The 17378-nt window shown below is 38.0% G+C and overlaps 1 protein-coding gene across 3 annotated transcripts; it reads right to left on the reverse strand.

The window, feature by feature from the left end:
* Position 1: 1 nt before the first annotated feature.
* On the reverse strand, positions 2 to 17078 carry sh3d19 (SH3 domain containing 19). 3 transcript variants are annotated; one of them, XM_079689369.1, is made up of 21 exons: positions 16872 to 17078; positions 10196 to 10235; positions 8582 to 8622; positions 8247 to 8286; positions 7876 to 8002; positions 7436 to 7589; positions 5962 to 6951; positions 5356 to 5466; positions 5027 to 5136; positions 4486 to 4526; positions 4029 to 4242; positions 3876 to 3944; positions 3612 to 3755; positions 3430 to 3502; positions 2527 to 2657; positions 2339 to 2397; positions 1899 to 2128; positions 1433 to 1482; positions 1086 to 1272; positions 384 to 478; positions 2 to 285 (listed from the first exon to the last, which is right to left on the reverse strand). In XM_079689369.1, the coding sequence occupies exons 1-21, from the start codon at positions 16921 to 16923 to the stop codon at positions 175 to 177; spliced, it is 3069 nt and encodes a 1022-aa protein (XP_079545495.1). In that variant the 5' UTR covers positions 16924 to 17078; the 3' UTR covers positions 2 to 174. The 3 variants fall into 3 exon arrangements, with proteins under 3 accessions (XP_079545495.1, XP_079545494.1, XP_079545496.1); XM_079689368.1 differs by having other exon boundaries at positions 7436 to 7610; XM_079689370.1 differs by lacking the exon at positions 5356 to 5466 and having other exon boundaries at positions 7436 to 7610.
* Between the last annotated feature and the right edge of the window lie 300 nt (positions 17079 to 17378).

The raw sequence follows: 17378 nt of genomic DNA on the forward strand, positions 1-17378 counted from the left end.
GTTCACTTGGTATATTTATTTATTACATGATAAATTATTTAGTTAACACTTAATTTTAAGCCTAGGCAAGAGATTAAATACTGCATTTCAGTTGGACAGTTCAGACTTCAGCAGCTGGGAACATCAGAGCTCGTTACAGTGTCTCGGTTTTGTAGTAGGAAAATCCACATGGCACTATCCCAGAACTTGCAAATAGTTTTTAGGGACCAGGGCCCGTTTCCCTCTCAAGTCACCCAGGAACCATTCGTCATCAACAGACTCCAGACCAGTTATAATATCCCCAGCCTGAGGAAGAAAAATAAGTGAGAAGTTATTCGCTTTGTACAGATATTTTTAAATGCGTTCTAATTATGTTAAAGTGCAAGTAAACAAAATCACTGTACCTGCAGAGAGAGTTCCTCATCACAGTCTGATGCGAAGTTAAAGAGAGCTCTGGCTCTACTAGCCCCACTCTGCTGGTTATTAGATGACTTTGGGCCTGTTGAAGAAAGCATATTATATATTAAATAATGTTGTTTGAATGTGTTTATTTGTACCAGTTAGAGCAGAACTAGTTAGATAAGGCGATTGACATAAAATCTGCAAATATTTTGACAACTGATGTATTGTTGAAGTACTTCAAGTACAATATTCAGTTCTAGCTGGGGAGTATGTGTTGCTTTGCTCTTTTACCTATTAAATGCTAAACTTAAGAATCTAGTCAGACCCAACATGTATAAAATCCTTGGAGGCACATTTTTGGCCCAAAATATTAATCTTGAAATCATTTGGAGGGTAAATAGATAATTAAAACAATAATTATTTGTTGAGGCTATACCAATACTATTGTTGTTTGTCAATGTGAAATGCTACAATACACCTTTATTTTATAAAGATAAAATAAAAGTGGGTTTAATGATTAAAATGAATGTGTGACAAAATAGTTTACCATTTGAGTAATTATTTTCTGATAAAACACTTATCATTGCTTTTTTTGTATTAACACCGAGATGCTTAGTTTAATGAACAACCAATAATAACTACTTGAGATAATAATGAATTTAAATAAGTCATTTTGTCAAACCGATCCTGTGAGAGCTTCATACCTGAGCTGCTCTCAGCAAAAGCCCTGGGGAATATTCCCTCTCTGCCGTTGACCCGCCCGCAGCTCCACTCAGCATCAACGTGCCAACTGATCAGGATGCTGTCGCCCAGCTGAAACGACAGTTCTCCCTCTGTCTTCCCGTCAAAGTCGTACAGAGCCACGACCCACTCCTCACCGGGCTGAGACACCTGCAGAGGGAGCAAGACAAGAGAAGAGATTATATATGTCTATAAGAGATCTCAATATGGAACTGGGACGAACATTCATCTCAGATTCTTTGTTTTGCACTGGGTTTCAAAAATCAACATCATCCTCTTTGATGTTTCCGTTTATATAAATATGTGTTACCTGAGCAGGTTTGGCAACTTGAAGCTGCTTACTCGGAGAAGCAGCCATGCCTGTGGAAGAACATGGCGTATAGGTTACTAATAGTAAAACAAAATATACCATTCAATCAGGGAACACCATTTTAAAACAGAAGAAATCTGTGTGCACACTTTGAGATAGTTAACGGCCTGGTTTCAGCCCTTTATGCATGAGTGGGTCGAGACCTTTGGTAAACAGCTATTTAATGAAATAGAAACAAGCAAAGATTCCTGACATGCCACAGAGGGCAACGCAAGCAAACATAAAGCAAAAGAATGGATTAAGGCTCTTCATTGATACAAATAGCTCATTTTATTTAAGGATCAAGAGGATAGCTGGTGAAGTGTAGAAATTCCCATTTCACGACTCTGACAAGTGTGTTATATTATTTAAACTTACTGCTGGTAGTCAAATCAGAACACAGTGAAAATAATTAACTGATTCTCACCAGGCAGTGCTATCCTGATGGACTGTCTCTTCTGCTGACTCGGGGGTGGAGGCAGATCTTCAACGACCTCTACAAAGTTCAGAGGGAAGACACCAGTCATGATGCCAACCTGTCCCCGAGCCCATTCCTCTCCAAGGTACGCCTTCAGCTGGATCACATCACCCTCAGAGAACGACAGCTCTTGACCGCTCTCCCCCTCAAAGTCGAACCTCGCCACACATCTCGGACCACTTTAAAGTAGGCAACATTTCATATGTCAGGTTAGTTAATCAGGGTCATTTGTGCAAACCATTTATGAGGTATGTCCTAACAATTCTGGTCAGATTTTCCACTGCCATGATTTTTAAAGTTCCTTGAGTGTCCCACAAAAAACAACAACGATTAAAGCTTTATATTGTCCTTAATTTTGGAACATTAGAACGGTTATGTTTAGACAGTACCTGACTGTTGCAGATGGTGGCCGTGCTTTCCGTTCTGGTTGGGGTTTTGGTGAATTTGACTATTTTGAGAAATGGTAATAACGTGTTTCAATTCAGGAAATCCTTTACTATTGTAAACATCTCTAAATTACAAGCCTTGTTGTTACCAAAGATGACAATAATTATGGATTTCAATGGTTACAACTTACCAGTATATTGACATAATTGGCTGGAAAGAAACCAGTAGATCCCCTACAAGTACCTCTGTACCAATCATTGTCCACCATCTCCACGTTGGTCACAACATCTCCGGATCTCAGACCCAGCTCTCCTGGACCCTCTGTGTGTGCAGAAGAAACACCTGCTTATGGCCTCATACACAAAATCTGAACGGCTCAAATCTTCCTGGCTAATTTTCAGTTAGCTCGTATCTATATACATAAATAAACATTTATAGTAGTTTATAATTCAAGTTTGACCTTTTGAAAATAACTTTTTATATATCCTATAAATGCATTGTGAATCTGGAGTTAGGATTGCTGTTAGCCTAGCCTAGCATGATGTGTAGTCAATTGCGATAAATATCATAAATATTTATTTTAGGTTTCTGCTCATGAATTAACTACAACAAATTAAGTAAATGTTAATTATGAGCTTTGGAAGTGTTATCAGCTGAGACAGCCCTTTCCTTTTGCTTTTAGTCTTCTGCTAATTTAAGCTAATGGTCTTTTAGCACTAGAATAAAGAAGGAAAGCACAGGCAAATCCTCACTCTCTTTAATGTAAAAAAAATAAAAATTCTTCCCATTGATAAGCTCACTTAACAAGCTAGGTATAATTTGCTTAATCCGCATTTGCATATGTTTAGTAATTTTTGAGAGACCCAGGCTAACTGTTTCTGCTTCATGTATTTTTATAAGATAGGCTAAGTGCGTTCAGGCTTTTGCTCCATAAATAGACAACACATTGACATGGGGGATATCAATCTTTTCATTTCACTTTTGGCAAAAAAGCCCAGAAGTGTATTTTACAAAATATTAAACTATACTTTCAAAATGTTGTATGTTATTGTCCTATGTTAGCCTGTAGCAGCTAAAATAAAAGATGTGTCACCTGGAGTGAAGTCATGTTTGGCCTGCACTTTAAGCTCATAACCAGCTCCACCTGGACCAGCTGGACTGGCAGCCTATAGCAAGACAGCAAAGAGAGGTACAGGTTAATGTATCAGAGTCACTGAGCAAGACAGTCTCAAGTATTAGACATATGCATTTACTCATAAATGAAGAACAAGGTACCTGTGGTTGGGATGTGTGAGAGACAGAATAAAGAGGAGTTATGACCTTCATGCAAGACTTGTGCACTCTGCCTTTAGTTCCTCCAACTTGGCACTCAAACGTATTGTGGTCAATCTCCTCCAGCAGCAGAAGCACTTCATTTTTCTATTGAAAAGGATAACAAAGGTATTCAATGTTACTGAATTAACCATGAACAAGCCACTTTAGGTTAATTTGCACCTGTATGTGAAAGCAATGTGCAAAACAGTAAAAGTATTTAGATACCTGAAATGAAAGTTCTCCTGTATTACTCCCAATGTAGTCGGTATCAGCAACTCCATGAGGAAGTTCAAGCTGTTGAACGAAATCAAAAGGTAAACATGTGCTCATCAAGTGGTCATTTAAACTTGATGATTTGTGCAGTGGGAGTTCTCTCACTGTGTATTTGTTGTATAGACGGTGGCCTGGGTTGGGCCTTGGAGGTAATACAGCTCCCTTCCTCTGGGGCGTCTGGGCCTGGGGTTTAGGTGAAGCCTCCAATGATGCTGAATGGGACCGTCCTGTGGCCTGAAGGCTAGGAGGGGGAGGTCTCCCTGGGCCTATTTTGGCTGGAGGCGGGCGAGTTGGGAGGGTTTTGCTTGAAGTCAGCCTCCTGGAGAGCACCATTAGTACAACACAATCGTCAAGTTTTAGTTTAAAATGAATTGTTATTGAGTTAAATATTTTTTTCACAAAGCTGCCAAGAAAAATTAAATAAAAAGAAAAACATATTAAAAAAAAGTTTAATAAATAAGCAAGAAAAAAAAGTTGTACATTCATTTTTAATTATATATATTTTTATAATAAAGCAGTCGATTATTTGAATTTTACTGTTGCATGTTCTCCATTTACTCACCGAGGTGGTAGTGATGGATCTGGCCCAACTTGTAAAGACCCCTGCAGAAGAATTCAATTGTGCATTTTAATCGCCACTAAATCACAGCCTTCAGCACTGGAAACCATAGAAACCAGGCTACAACACATAGCATTCAACCACAGCTAGCTTTGGCTCAACAGCAGGAAATGTGTCCATGCTGCAATAGTTTCTTTTGTTTGTAGAGGGCAGAGAAAATGAAGCAGGTAAGCTGTGCAGCTGATAGACAAGACAAACCGGATTGAGAGACACTTCAGGAATCACAATGTGCCACGTCTTAGATTATAAATAGATGTATACAAATAGTACAACACCTTTTAATATGACAATGACAAGGATACAGAACAAGAAATCATTCGATTTTATGGAAACCATTAACTCTTCTGAGGTGTTCAGAGGTTTTTATGATGCACAAACATGTATAGATTTATTTCTATTTAACACATTACCTTACTATCTTAAATGATGCTTCTTTTCAGTGACCATGAATGCTAATCAAGCTCAAGTGGGATGCCATTCTTACCTGGCGTAGTAGGGGGGGCTGGCTTTGTCTGTGGTTCACAGAGGTGTTTAGAGAGCCTACAGGCTTCTGAGCGGGAAGAGGAGGGGGACTGTCCTGAAAGTTATCCGACACTGAAGAGAAGAAATCTGACTTTACCAAAATATACTGAAAACGTGTGCTCCAAGTGTTATTGAAATACAAACATAAGAAGCGATGGAAAATATCAACTATAAATCATTGTGTTTTGATTCCATGAAATACTGCTAATACCAAAATGCAAATGTCATTTAATAAGCCATCTTATTTTGACAGTAATTATGTTTGCTGTACTGCACATAAGAGGGTCTCACATGAACCCGTTTTGCTGGGGACCCTGATGGTGGTTGGTCTCCGTGTGACACTTGGTTTGGCAAAAGAGCCTCCATTGCTGTCCACAGTACTTTGAGGCCTGACTGGGCGATCTGAACAAAGAGACACCTGAGTATACATGTTTTTTATACCACTCTCTGACCAAATGTAGATGCTCAGGAGCAATACAATTAAATAAATAGTCTGAAATTAGGTAAGATTATCTCATCAAATTAGTCTTTCAAAGGGAAGAAAATAAGCATTTCCAAATTTGTTGGAATTTCCCTACATTTGCTTGTTATATACATTTCTAATTTCTTGAGTGTGGTGGTTTTTTAACACGCAGAAAGGCCAGGTAATGGGCATTCATTTTTAATAAAATAAAACATATTTTTTACACACTTGAACTTACACAAGATCTTAGTTTTTTTCCGCGTCTGTATTTTCCTAGTCAGTTATTTGCAATGAACACTGTGTTTAGATTTAGGCTATTATGATAAAACACATGTTTAATCAACAAATCAATAGATACATGTCTAATAAAAGTATTCAACGGATATACATTTATCTAACATAATATACATCTTATGATAATAAATGCTACTCACTTGTTGGGGCGTCCACATACACGTTCTCTGTGAACAGGGCGGCAGAATTGTGGTTGTTGATGTTAAGATTGGGTTTCAGAGGCTCCTTAAAAGGCTTTACTGGAGGAGTCGGGGGAACTTTTGGATAGTCCTCTTCAAAGAAGCTGTTGGCTCTGGTCAACACAGACGGACGTGAACCTTTCAAGGCGGACTTGCTGAGTAAAGTCTCTAGTTCCTCTTTTAAAGCTAGATCTGCTGGTGTCTTAGGGGGCTGAGGCCTGGGGGATGGTGTTGGGATTTGGGGGATAGTTGATTGGTTTTGATAGCCATTGACTAGTGGCTCACTGTGGCTCAACTGAGGTTTGAGAGCCACAGAAGGTTTAGCAGCAACTGGTGGTTTGGTGCTCGCCCTCCGGGGTAGAGGGGATGGTTTGGCTGGTTCATTTCCCTCCTCTGAAGGGATCTCAAAGGCCTGGATCCTGGCCCGGATATTGCGTTGACTGTGGTTGTTGTTCATCTCGCTACCAGCATCCTCACCTTGTATCTCCTCGACTGATTGGTTATCAATGTCACAGCTCTCCTCACACTCCGCAAAGACCTCCAATAACTCCTTTAGATACTTATTAGAAGAGAACACTTCTGCATCAGAGTGAATGTTGTCACAATGTTCACCGATCTTGACCAAAGTCTGAACTTTGACCTCCTGCTTTCTGGGTTTTGTACGAGGAAGTGGAACGGGGCGTTTTGTGAGTTCTGAGTCTGAATGTGAAGCGGTTCCAGCATTGGCAGAGAGATGTGTTGTTGGATTATCCCAGTGAACAGTGACTGATCTGCTGCAGGTGTGAGCCTCGTTTGGCTGCTTTACATCTGACTCACTTTGGTCCTCAGTGATTGTTGATACTGCAGTATTGATTCCAGTCTTCTCATCGGCGGGTGTAACACTTTCAGGGAGTGATTCTCTGTCCACTGGTTTCGGTAGTGATGGCCTTGGTGGCTTTTGTGGCTTTTTACCTGGAAGGAAATGTAATAGTTATAAAAAAATCATAAATATATAAAAATGTTTTTCATTTGATGACAAAAAAAAAATGTTTCGTTTAACGATGCATGATATTTCATTTTTTCCAACTATATTTACCTAATGCTAATATACGTACGTTATTTTTTTGTCTAATTGCAGTTTAGTGGAAAATTCAATTCTCAATTAAACATATAATCATGCCTGTTATTATGATGGCCCACTGGCAGATATTTCAGATTAGGTTGCATAAATAACACATGCAATATCTGATGTAACATATTGGACTGTTACATCAGAGGAAATGTTCATTTCTGTCCGATGTTGATATTGGATTTTTAAGACTTTATCTGCAACAAAATTATGTTTAAAAGATTATGAAAGAATTACAACTATATGTGGAATAGAAATAAACTGAAACCATTAGATTGATAGTCATTTAGCTTTTCCATCACCATCGATGTTTCTCCTACAACTCACCTGTGGATCTTTTCCCTGCTGACTTTGCAGGAGCACTGGAGGTCTCTTTCCTCACAGGTTCAGTCTGCGTGGCACTTGAGGAGGTGCAGGTGGTCCGGCGGGGGGCTGCAGTGGGCTTGAAAATGTGCTCCTCCTGCGTCTTCTCTTGAATCACCTGGTCATAGGATGGTGGGGGCTGAGTCATGAAAAAGAGAGATGTTCACACACTGACTTGAATTATCTTCCACTATGGCATATTTGAGTATGCTACCTGATGAACGCAATAGGATGATTTAGTTACAATATATTATAATGTACTCTACACACAATTATGACATTTTATCAAGGTTTTTAAGATTGTAAATGTCTCATTCTCCTACTTTTGGCCAACACATTTTCTGGGAAGAAGAACTTTGAAACTCTGACTTATGCTCGGCTAAGAACTACTGCACAAGGCCTACCTGGGGGACCGCCTGCAGGCCGGGGGACCAGCCGGGCTGAAGAGGACGAGGGAAGAGTCCAGATGTTCCTGAGAACCAGTCGTTACTGGCCAGAGGTTCTGCTGAGACGATGGTTATCTCTGGGCGCCTGAAATACAAACCAAACAAAATTAACCAAAATACACAACTACATCTAATGCACCTCAGAGATTAATAATTTATCATTGAACTGGATAGATTTCTTAGACCAGCTAACAATGTGCAATGTTCTTATTACTATTTGTAACGCAACATGCATATGCAACATAATTGAGAAGCAACATGTCTGCACCATAGTGAAACTTCATAAGCGATTATAAAGTTCTCAACTCTGGACTTTTTGTTTGAAATACCTTCTTTCCCTGGTGGGATCACTCTGGGAGGTGGTTCTTGCTGGGAGGGAAGGAGGAAGAAATATCATATACATGATTTGTTATAGATTTCCCTGCTTTTTTCAACACTTATGTAACATCTAGAATTACAAATATTTTACAAAAATCTTCAGAGACATTAAGGGTTCACTTCCATTTGTCAAACATGTGAACAACTGAATTTTGTGATCACTTCTCTGAGGGAAAAAATTACCAACTTTCTTATTTAAATCATGGCATAATTTTAAAAAAGCGTGGTCAAGCCATTTAGTAAGCTTATCTCAAAATGTCAGTGAAGGGCAGTTTGTCTAACTTACTTCGTTTGATAGCAGCTCGTATAGAAGACAGAGGCCCTTGGCTGAAAGAGAGTAGAACAGAAAGCACATTTATCATTAAGGTGTGGGGCCACACAAACGAGAGCAGTATCATACCTTTGTGGTGACTAATTTGATGAGAGGAAATCTTTTCACGTTCCCCTGAGCTGACAAATAAGTAAAATATTTCAATTCTATTTATGTAACTAGCAAATCAATTCTAAAAAGTCTACATATTCATCACAGGATACAGTTAGGCACACTACATAGTGCCATTTTAGTTTTCAGTATGGGACCGATAAATGCCAACTGAGAAACATACAGTTAAAGTGACAGGTGAATAGATGCAGATGGAATGAAGAGAAAGAAAAGAGCAGTTAAAAAGTTAATGTTAGTAGAAATTGAAAGTGTTCAAATGTTAAAGGTGTAAACAAATGAAGAATATACAGTAGGGATTATAGTTTAATGTATGCAGAAGGAGCTCAAAGCCTTCAAATAAAACTCTAAATCAGGTACATTATTGCTCACTTTTTTATCTATTCATATATTAATTTATGTCACAAAAGAAGAACGTTAGTCAAAATGCTGCTCATGTGCTCAGTGGAAATCCACTTACCGGTACCTTAAAAAACATGGTGCCCAGTAAAGGATACCACTTCCAAGTAAACACTACACTACACGAGACCTCTCAACACAGCCAATGATGTTTGTCACAGTTTCATATCCTCAGGCTGTTAAACCCTCAATGAGTAAAGATTATTTTCTAATCCTTAAATGGCATCGCTTCACACCAGCAACATAATAGGGATCCCATGTCTTTGAGCTTTTAAAAGTGAAGAGATGAAACTGTTGTGATACTCTGAGCTGACAGTCTCTTTACCAAAGCTGAATTCTCTTGACAGTGGAGGCAGGCGCATCATTACCGCACAGTGCTTATTAAGGACCACTGCAGGAAACTCATGTCAACTATCTGGGGGAAAACATACAATGCTCACCCTCAGCTCTATAACACATGGTTCATTTAATAAAATAGCGAAATTGTCAACAACAGGATCTTAAAGTACTAATCTCGAATAATTACATTGAAGTAAATGTCTGTTAAGTCACTACATATCACCAGATACGATTTGACAATGCTGAAGGAGCCCTTGCCTTTGCATTGCTATGAACGGGGTGACTAGGGCGATATTCATCACAAATCAATGATCTCTGGGAAGCAAGTTCCACAATCATCCTTCCAATTAATGCTTGTCACTGCTATACATAACAATAAGGTGATATTTAGGTCTATTACTTTGATGTGATCATAAACTATGCTTTTTAATGATTTGTCAATCTCTATTAGGCCTCAAGAGCCAGTGAGGAGGGTTTACTATCATACATGTCTGTAATAACCTAAATTAAAAAACGCAGCACAAAGTGTTTGTCCCAACGGTGACCCCCTGTGAGTCAGTGAGGATAGATTAGTGTTTTGTTTAGTCCATTCACAACCTCCCCAGCATCAGCAGATCTGACTGTTGAAGAGATAGTGCTCTGTTTCCGTCAACAGATACTGATTGATGAAACTAGTGGATCCACAACTGAAAATAAAAACCTAGGCTGAGAAATATGACATACCTTGAATGTAAATGATCTGGTTTGGTTCTTTCAGGATGATCTGAAGAGGAAAAGAGAAAGGATTTTAAAGTGACGTGTAGCAAGAAAAAGTAAGAAAGAAAATGTTATCTTTCATAAGCAACATAGTTTCAGCCATTGTAACATCTAAATACTACTTGCCTGCTACCATTTACAGTCTGGAGCTTATTAACTAGAAATTCAGGGAGCATAACTTCAGCAGCAGGATCAGCAATTACACCTAGATGAACCAGTTATTCTAAAGCAGCGGTGCCCAAACCTTTCCCCTACGATGACCAACACTCAAACTCAGTGGAGGTTAACCGGCCAAGAGCAAACACTTCTTAGGCCTATATTTTATTCAATTGTTTAGTCTCAATTGTTTATTTGATTAAAATGCCTTTTGTCCAGATGTCACTGTCTCCCTGCTTTTTTTCTTGCCTCATTTGTGTCAAACTAACTTCCTGCGCAAACTGTCTCTCTGCCTGCCGAGCTCAGATTATGAAAAGTTATTAATAATTGAGGATCCTACGTACCGGTAGTTAAAATGCAAAAATAAAGCAGAAACATTGACTTAAAGTGCAATTTAATTGAAAATGTTTGTTAGAAACATCTGGCGGGCCAAGTTGAACCTTCAAAGCCAACTTTGACGGCAGCCCGTACTTTAGGCAACCCTGGTCTAAAGTTACACATTTAAATTGAACAAGAAATTAAGAGCACGTTTTCAATTAGCATTACTATACATTCCCTTATGTTTACATTTCCTCCATTTACATTTCATATCTTCTATCACACTTAATACAGTAGATAAGGAGAAAGAATAATCCATATTCTTACCAGATAGTACACAACAACAAACAGGTGTACAAAACTATTAAAGCATTGAGCAATATAACTTCACAAAACAGCATTCTGCATAAACAGGATACTGTGTTGTGTCAATGTGACTATATAACAATAATGCCGGTATGAGGGCAGCTGAAATTATAGACATTATATGGAAAGTCAGTATTGAAAAGAGATATTTATACAGATTTTCAGAATGTTAAACTGGGCTAAAGTGAAACTAGCTTTCCCGCGTGCTGCGGCAGAAACACATAACACACTTACTTATATTATTTCCTGTATCTTTATGGCAGTTACCTATCATTCATGTCTAACTCAAACACCCAGTGGTAAAGAAACAAACCCAGTCCATTGGTTAACAGCTATAAGAACAAATATCAGTGCAAACAATGTTATCTCAAGGCTTTGTTTGTCATTGTATTTCTGTGTAAACAAAAAAAGAAGGCAGTGGTTGAAGTCTGCATTGTTGTTAATGCCTTGAGCCTGAAACCAAGACCTTGTTGGCAGACAAATGCACCTGTCACACCTGTCAGTTGTTATCTGTGAGTGCCACATTGCTACTGCCTCAAGTTACACTTTAACAACATGTGAGAACAGTTTCTGTACTGTCTCTTAATGAGAAAAATGTGTTTTAGCAACTGGCAGGCAAAGGATTAAGCTCTGTTCCTACCACTTCCCCACCATTTCCCTATAAATATGCAGTCTATTTACATGAAACAACAGTCTAGGTAACTTTACTGTCACGTATGCATGTGATCTGCTGCTGTCCTCTCTTGTGATACTAAGTAGAGTTCCTACCTGTGAGGAATTACAGGAATAAATATAAAATCTTCAGCTTCCAAGAAATAAATCCACCAGGATCCTCGTCTAATCGTGACAAACAGCTTGACTGCAGCCGTCACACACCCACCGACAGCAGAGAGGAGAAGGAGGTTCCTGTGATATCTCAGCTCTGTGTTCACCTGGCCAATCTCCTCAACTGGAATGTGGTCATTCAGGAAGTGGAGCCTGTGCCACACGACAAAGCACCGTCAATGTCCACTGCAACTGGTTTACCTCCACTAACGTCGCAAAGTCACAGCCTGGAAAATCATTTTAATAAAACCTAAACTTATTTAGTTTACAAATTGAATTTTTATTTTATTTAAGTGCACCTGCCTCCTGGAACAAATTACAGCACCACTACCAATCAATTCACTCATATTCTTGGGCAAGAAACTTGTAATTGTTTTAACATAACTGTATTTTATTCAACATTCTATTCATACTAATTTACCTTTTTTATGTTTTCCTTTTGTTAGAAAACGTATTATTTTATAACGGTCTGATATTTTTTCTTTCAGTTTATTTTCAGTTTCCTTTGTTTTTAGAATTGACTTAATATGATTGTTAATGTGTCACTCTATGATCTCTCAAGTTCAAATAAAGGTTGAATAAATAGTTAAACAATACTTAGGAACTGAAGTTAATAAAGTAGAAAACCTGGTAAAAAGAAAAGTCTAAATACATGACCCATAACAAAAACTACAAAATATGAGGAAACAAAATAATGATAACATAAAATATTTAGTCCAGATTTTATCTTGTGGGAAAAATTGCCATTTACCATCTAAGGTCTTAAAACATTTAACTGAGAGCAATACATTTAAGAAAAAAAACCCTGTCAGATTACTTGACCCACCCTGAACAACTGATAAAGTTTTTGGTTTAATTTTCTAAACATCATACATCCCTTGGTATGTGTGTGCAAGTGACACATGAAAGGACAGCACACACACACACACACACACACACACACACACACACACACACACACACACACACACACACACACACACACACACACACACACACACACACACACACACACACACACACACACACACACACACACACACACACACACACACACAGGAGAAAGCTGCTGAGGTCAGCAGGACTGGATTCCCCTCACTCACAGCCGCTCTCTCTGAACACATGCGGACATTTCACAGCACAGCAGCAGCAGTCAGAGCAGCTGGGGAGGCTGCTCCAACAAAGGGAGGGGAAGAAAAACAATCTGAGTCTGAGGGTCTTCAAAGTTCATACTCTAGCAAGGAAGATATAGACCAATAAGGCAATTTATTTGCCTTTATTTGACTTGATCTGTAATGGCTTTTTCCAACATGCATGGGCAAGTTTGCTGATTCAACCAGACTAACAAGGTTGTTATTGAAAGATGATTAATCATTGGTGGAATGTAACTGATTACAGTTTTTATCAATCGCTAAACCCACTATTTAGAATCAAAATTCCTTTCATCAAACCAACAGCACAGCCATCGAAACAGAAAACCATTTCTCTACAACAGTATACCATTTATCATTGATATGATATCACACAAAATGCAAATGCTAAGCAGTGTTTTGCAAAACAGATCACACAATTCTCTAACTGAAGTTACAATTCTCTACACAAAGATCAAAAATCTTTTGTGTAACTCATGTCTACAAAACAAAAATAATCTTCTCACAGTGGATAACACTTCCTCATAAACTTAGACCATAGCTACACTAATTGACACTTGATGTGCAAAATATTAACACTTGTTATCAGTCAATCACCCCATTGAAAAAGGTAACTCCATTGAATGTACTGTATACCTTACAGTAATGATGTTACATTGAAAACATTTACATGATAGAATTTGCATGACTGTACTTAAAATATTTTTTTAAATGCTGCCGGTAAAGCTATAATAGTGTTGATATGACTTGCATAGCTCTTTGAGATGTTCATATGGGGAGGATTAGCTATAGCTGATACAACATTTTTACAGTCAGTAATTGTGGTCTTTTCCTTTTTGCACATTGAGAAATGTTTTTTTTTGTATTGGGGTGAATTGAGTACTTCACTTCCATGTAAATGAATTGCTCACAGCTGACATCAATGAATTTCCTATAGTAATTGTAATTAGTGAGAATCCTATAAAAGACCTCCCTCACTTCAGTAAGATGTTTGTCAAGGGTGGTGTCGACACGCAAGGAGATATTTCCCACGCTGCCTTGCAAGGGAAGACATACGCTGTGACGTAGATGAGGCTATGTGGCCAGACAGACGACAAAGAGCAGATCAGTAAAGCTATATAGATCTCATTCTCTGCTTTACTGCTGATTTACATCATTTACCCATGTTATTTTTTTTCCAGTGTATTGCTATTCATCTTTTGTTTCTGTTACGGTGCTCTACTGAAAATGAGACATAAAAACAATGACATAGTTACAGTAACACACTGTTTTTCCTATATGTAAGTTTGTTTCTCCCAACTTGTTAGTTTTCCGTTCAGTTTCCAATATCGATAGCTTGAGGTTTGTGTATTGATGATTGTAGTCAGTATTTAGTGTGCCACTTAGTAATGACTGTTCAAATTGTCTTCTAATGAGCTGACAAATGTTTGTTTTTGGAGAAGGTATCTGGTTTTGGAAGGGGTATTTTTAGTTTTGAGTGCCTTAGAGCACTTTGCAAGAAATGTATATTGTTATGGTAGAATGGGTTATTATGGTGACCGGAGTTTCAGTTATGAAAACACATTTGTCTCATTAGAGGACAATTTGTTCTGTTTCGATCGACTTATTCTTTTTTGTGACCAGTATTTTCAGTTTTGGTCATGTAAGTGCATTTTGCAAAAGATATTCAGAGTTATGGCAAGTGTGTTTCTGTTTAGATGGCTATGTTCTTGTTTTGAAGAAATGATTTTTGATTCTAAATAGTGGGTTTAGCAATTGAGAAAAACTGTATGCTATTCATTCTACTTCACTACATCTCACAGGGAACGGTTCTACTTTACTTTATAGTCCACTCGAGTTATTAGACTTATTACGTTGTACACATACAAACATGATATTCTTATATATGATGGAGTACTATAATACACATTTAGTAGTATACTCAGTATTTAAAAGTGGCTACACATCGACTAACTACCTTTAAATGCTTGTATATTCATTTGTTAGAGGTAAAATAGAATGATAAAGTATTCTGTAATAAGATAACATTTTGAAAGAAGACATTCTGCATGATGTGTATGTTTACTTTTGATACTATAAGTTCATGTTGCTGATAATACTTCTGTACCTTTACTTGCATGATGAATTCAGTGTTTTGACTTGTAATCAAGTATTTTTAGACAAAGTTATTAATACTTTAACTTAAGTATACTTCTTCCACCATTGACTAGAAAAACAAGATGGTGTCATGAGTGACTTCAGCCAGAGAAGATTACATGGTGCCAACACATACAGGTGATTCACAGTGGAAACTACCAGAAATGGTGTCTGACTAAATAATGAAGGCCACAGGTGTTGAAACGTGTCGTATTAAATAATTATTCTGAAAGAACAGAAAACTAAATCAAGTACAGACAAGAACAGATGGTTCATGACGCAGCAGCCTGACATTCCCATTCAGACAGCTGGTGGGGGTCAGGGTGTGGTTGGGTGGGGTGAGTCTGAGATCAAACACTGGCTGCAGATATCTGGGCAGGACCGGGCAACGGGTGGTTGGAAAAATAAGTATTCGCACAATAAGTGGAGGAGATAATGGGTGAATTTCTGAAATAGACCTAAGACACTTTCAGTACTTGAATGTGACGCAGCTGAAGGAAAATTAAAGCCTGTTAGTTCAATAATTCACAGGCTGCATACTGACTCAACCAATCTGTAAAAACAAAAGGGAAGTTTCCTCTATTAAGTGACACATGTTGCTATTTGAGGAACATGTATGCAGGCCAAAGGGAGGAAAGGTGAATGATATGTTACTGTAATATGGAGACATACAGGTTTTCAATTATGTTGCTAGGGCCAATTACTATAAACACTTACAGACACACATAATTATTTTACTGAGAAATCCATCAGTGGTTGATTTTATGACACTTTTACTTCATGGAGATTACAGGGATAACGTGACACAAGATAATTAAATGTGCCATTATGTCACGGCAAGTTGTCTTAAATGTTGCGAAACACATACATGTTTAGTCTAGGAGACCACCAGAACTTGACAACCAGCCTTACTGCTTTACACATAACATGTTTGTGTCTCATAGCAACTGAAAGACTACCAGATGCATCAGAATGCAGCTATTAACGTACTGGCATTGATATTTAAAGTTGAAGATATTTTAAAGCATGTTGATGATCAATACTGAATATTCACCCAGTGTGTGTCATTCCATAATAAACACATTTTTAAAAGGTACATTATGCCTATTTGTCTACAATCCATGACAGTACATGAATGGAGAAGTTAAAGGGTATGCCTGAGTTTTTGTTTCTAGCACTTCATCTACAAGTGAAGCAGAATTGTCTTTATCCAGTCTCGGTCTTTATGCTATGTATTTAAATCAATGTTTGATATTACATTACCACACAACAATAACGTGACTTTGACAAATGCAAACTTGAGTTTCTATATGGTTGGTTACATAACTCAACTAAGTTTCAAGAGTGTTCTAATTGATTTTTATTTTCTATAGGCTATAGATAAATAAAAAACGTGGATGCCATGGGGTGGTAGGAAATAACACCTACGTTTGTTAAATAAGATGACATGTGAAGTAAAAAGGTGATTAATTTCGGAGAACGAGAAAAAAACACTGGCATGTAAAAAAAATCAAACTGGGTTTAGAAAAAAATCCCAATACTTATTGAATGTGTAACTTCACTTAAAAGTCTAAATCACATGTTCGACAACACATTATGATGTGACAACATGTTTTAATAACAAAGTCACCGTTAGATGATTCAGGAAACAGATTTGATGTCAGCCTGTTAACATTCCCAAACAAACATACCTGTTGCCTGGCTCCGGACTTCGCCCTCTGCCTCACCCCGGACTTCAGCCATCGATAAAGGTCGGTATAAAACAAGAGCTACTTTCCAGGACTACTTTATTATAATGTAGCGGTGTTCGTCCCCACGGTCGGTGTATGTGTTAGTGTCCTGACCACTGGAGGTGTCGGTGTCCTGCCCACAGCAGCTCTCTGCCCGCAGTGGGTGGAGGTGGTGCCGCTCACCGCCAGGACCCCCACGCACACTCATGCGTGGGACTCTACAGTGAAACTAGGATTAATTAACCCTCTAAAAAAGGAGGACATGAGACAATTTAACACCACAATATAGGTTTATATTTGTGTATTTTGTAACGCACGACCTAAGGATAATTGTAGCAGGCAGTTCATAGGCTATCTGATTAAGATTATAATATTTGTTCATGTTTTTGTGTACATTTGTATAAAAATGTGAAAACTAATAAATAAAGTCGATATCATTCTGTATAAGATTTATTTGGTTATTTTGTC

This window comes from Notothenia rossii (assembly GCF_949606895.1).
Source record: "Notothenia rossii genome assembly, chromosome: 1".
NCBI classification, from domain to species: Eukaryota; Metazoa; Chordata; class Actinopteri; order Perciformes; family Nototheniidae; genus Notothenia; species Notothenia rossii.

Coding starts and splice junctions, on each gene's coding strand:
- sh3d19 (XM_079689368.1), bottom strand. CDS start 16,923: ATGGCTGAAGTCCGGGGTGAGGCAGAGGGCGAAGTCCGGAGCCAGGCA. Junction 8,003..8,246: donor GATCCCACCAGGGAAAGAAG/GTATTTCAAACA, acceptor TTTGTATTTCAG/GCGCCCAGAGATAACCATCG. Junction 1,483..1,898: donor CATCAGGATAGCACTGCCTG/GTGAGAATCAGT, acceptor GTTCTTCCACAG/GCATGGCTGCTTCTCCGAGT.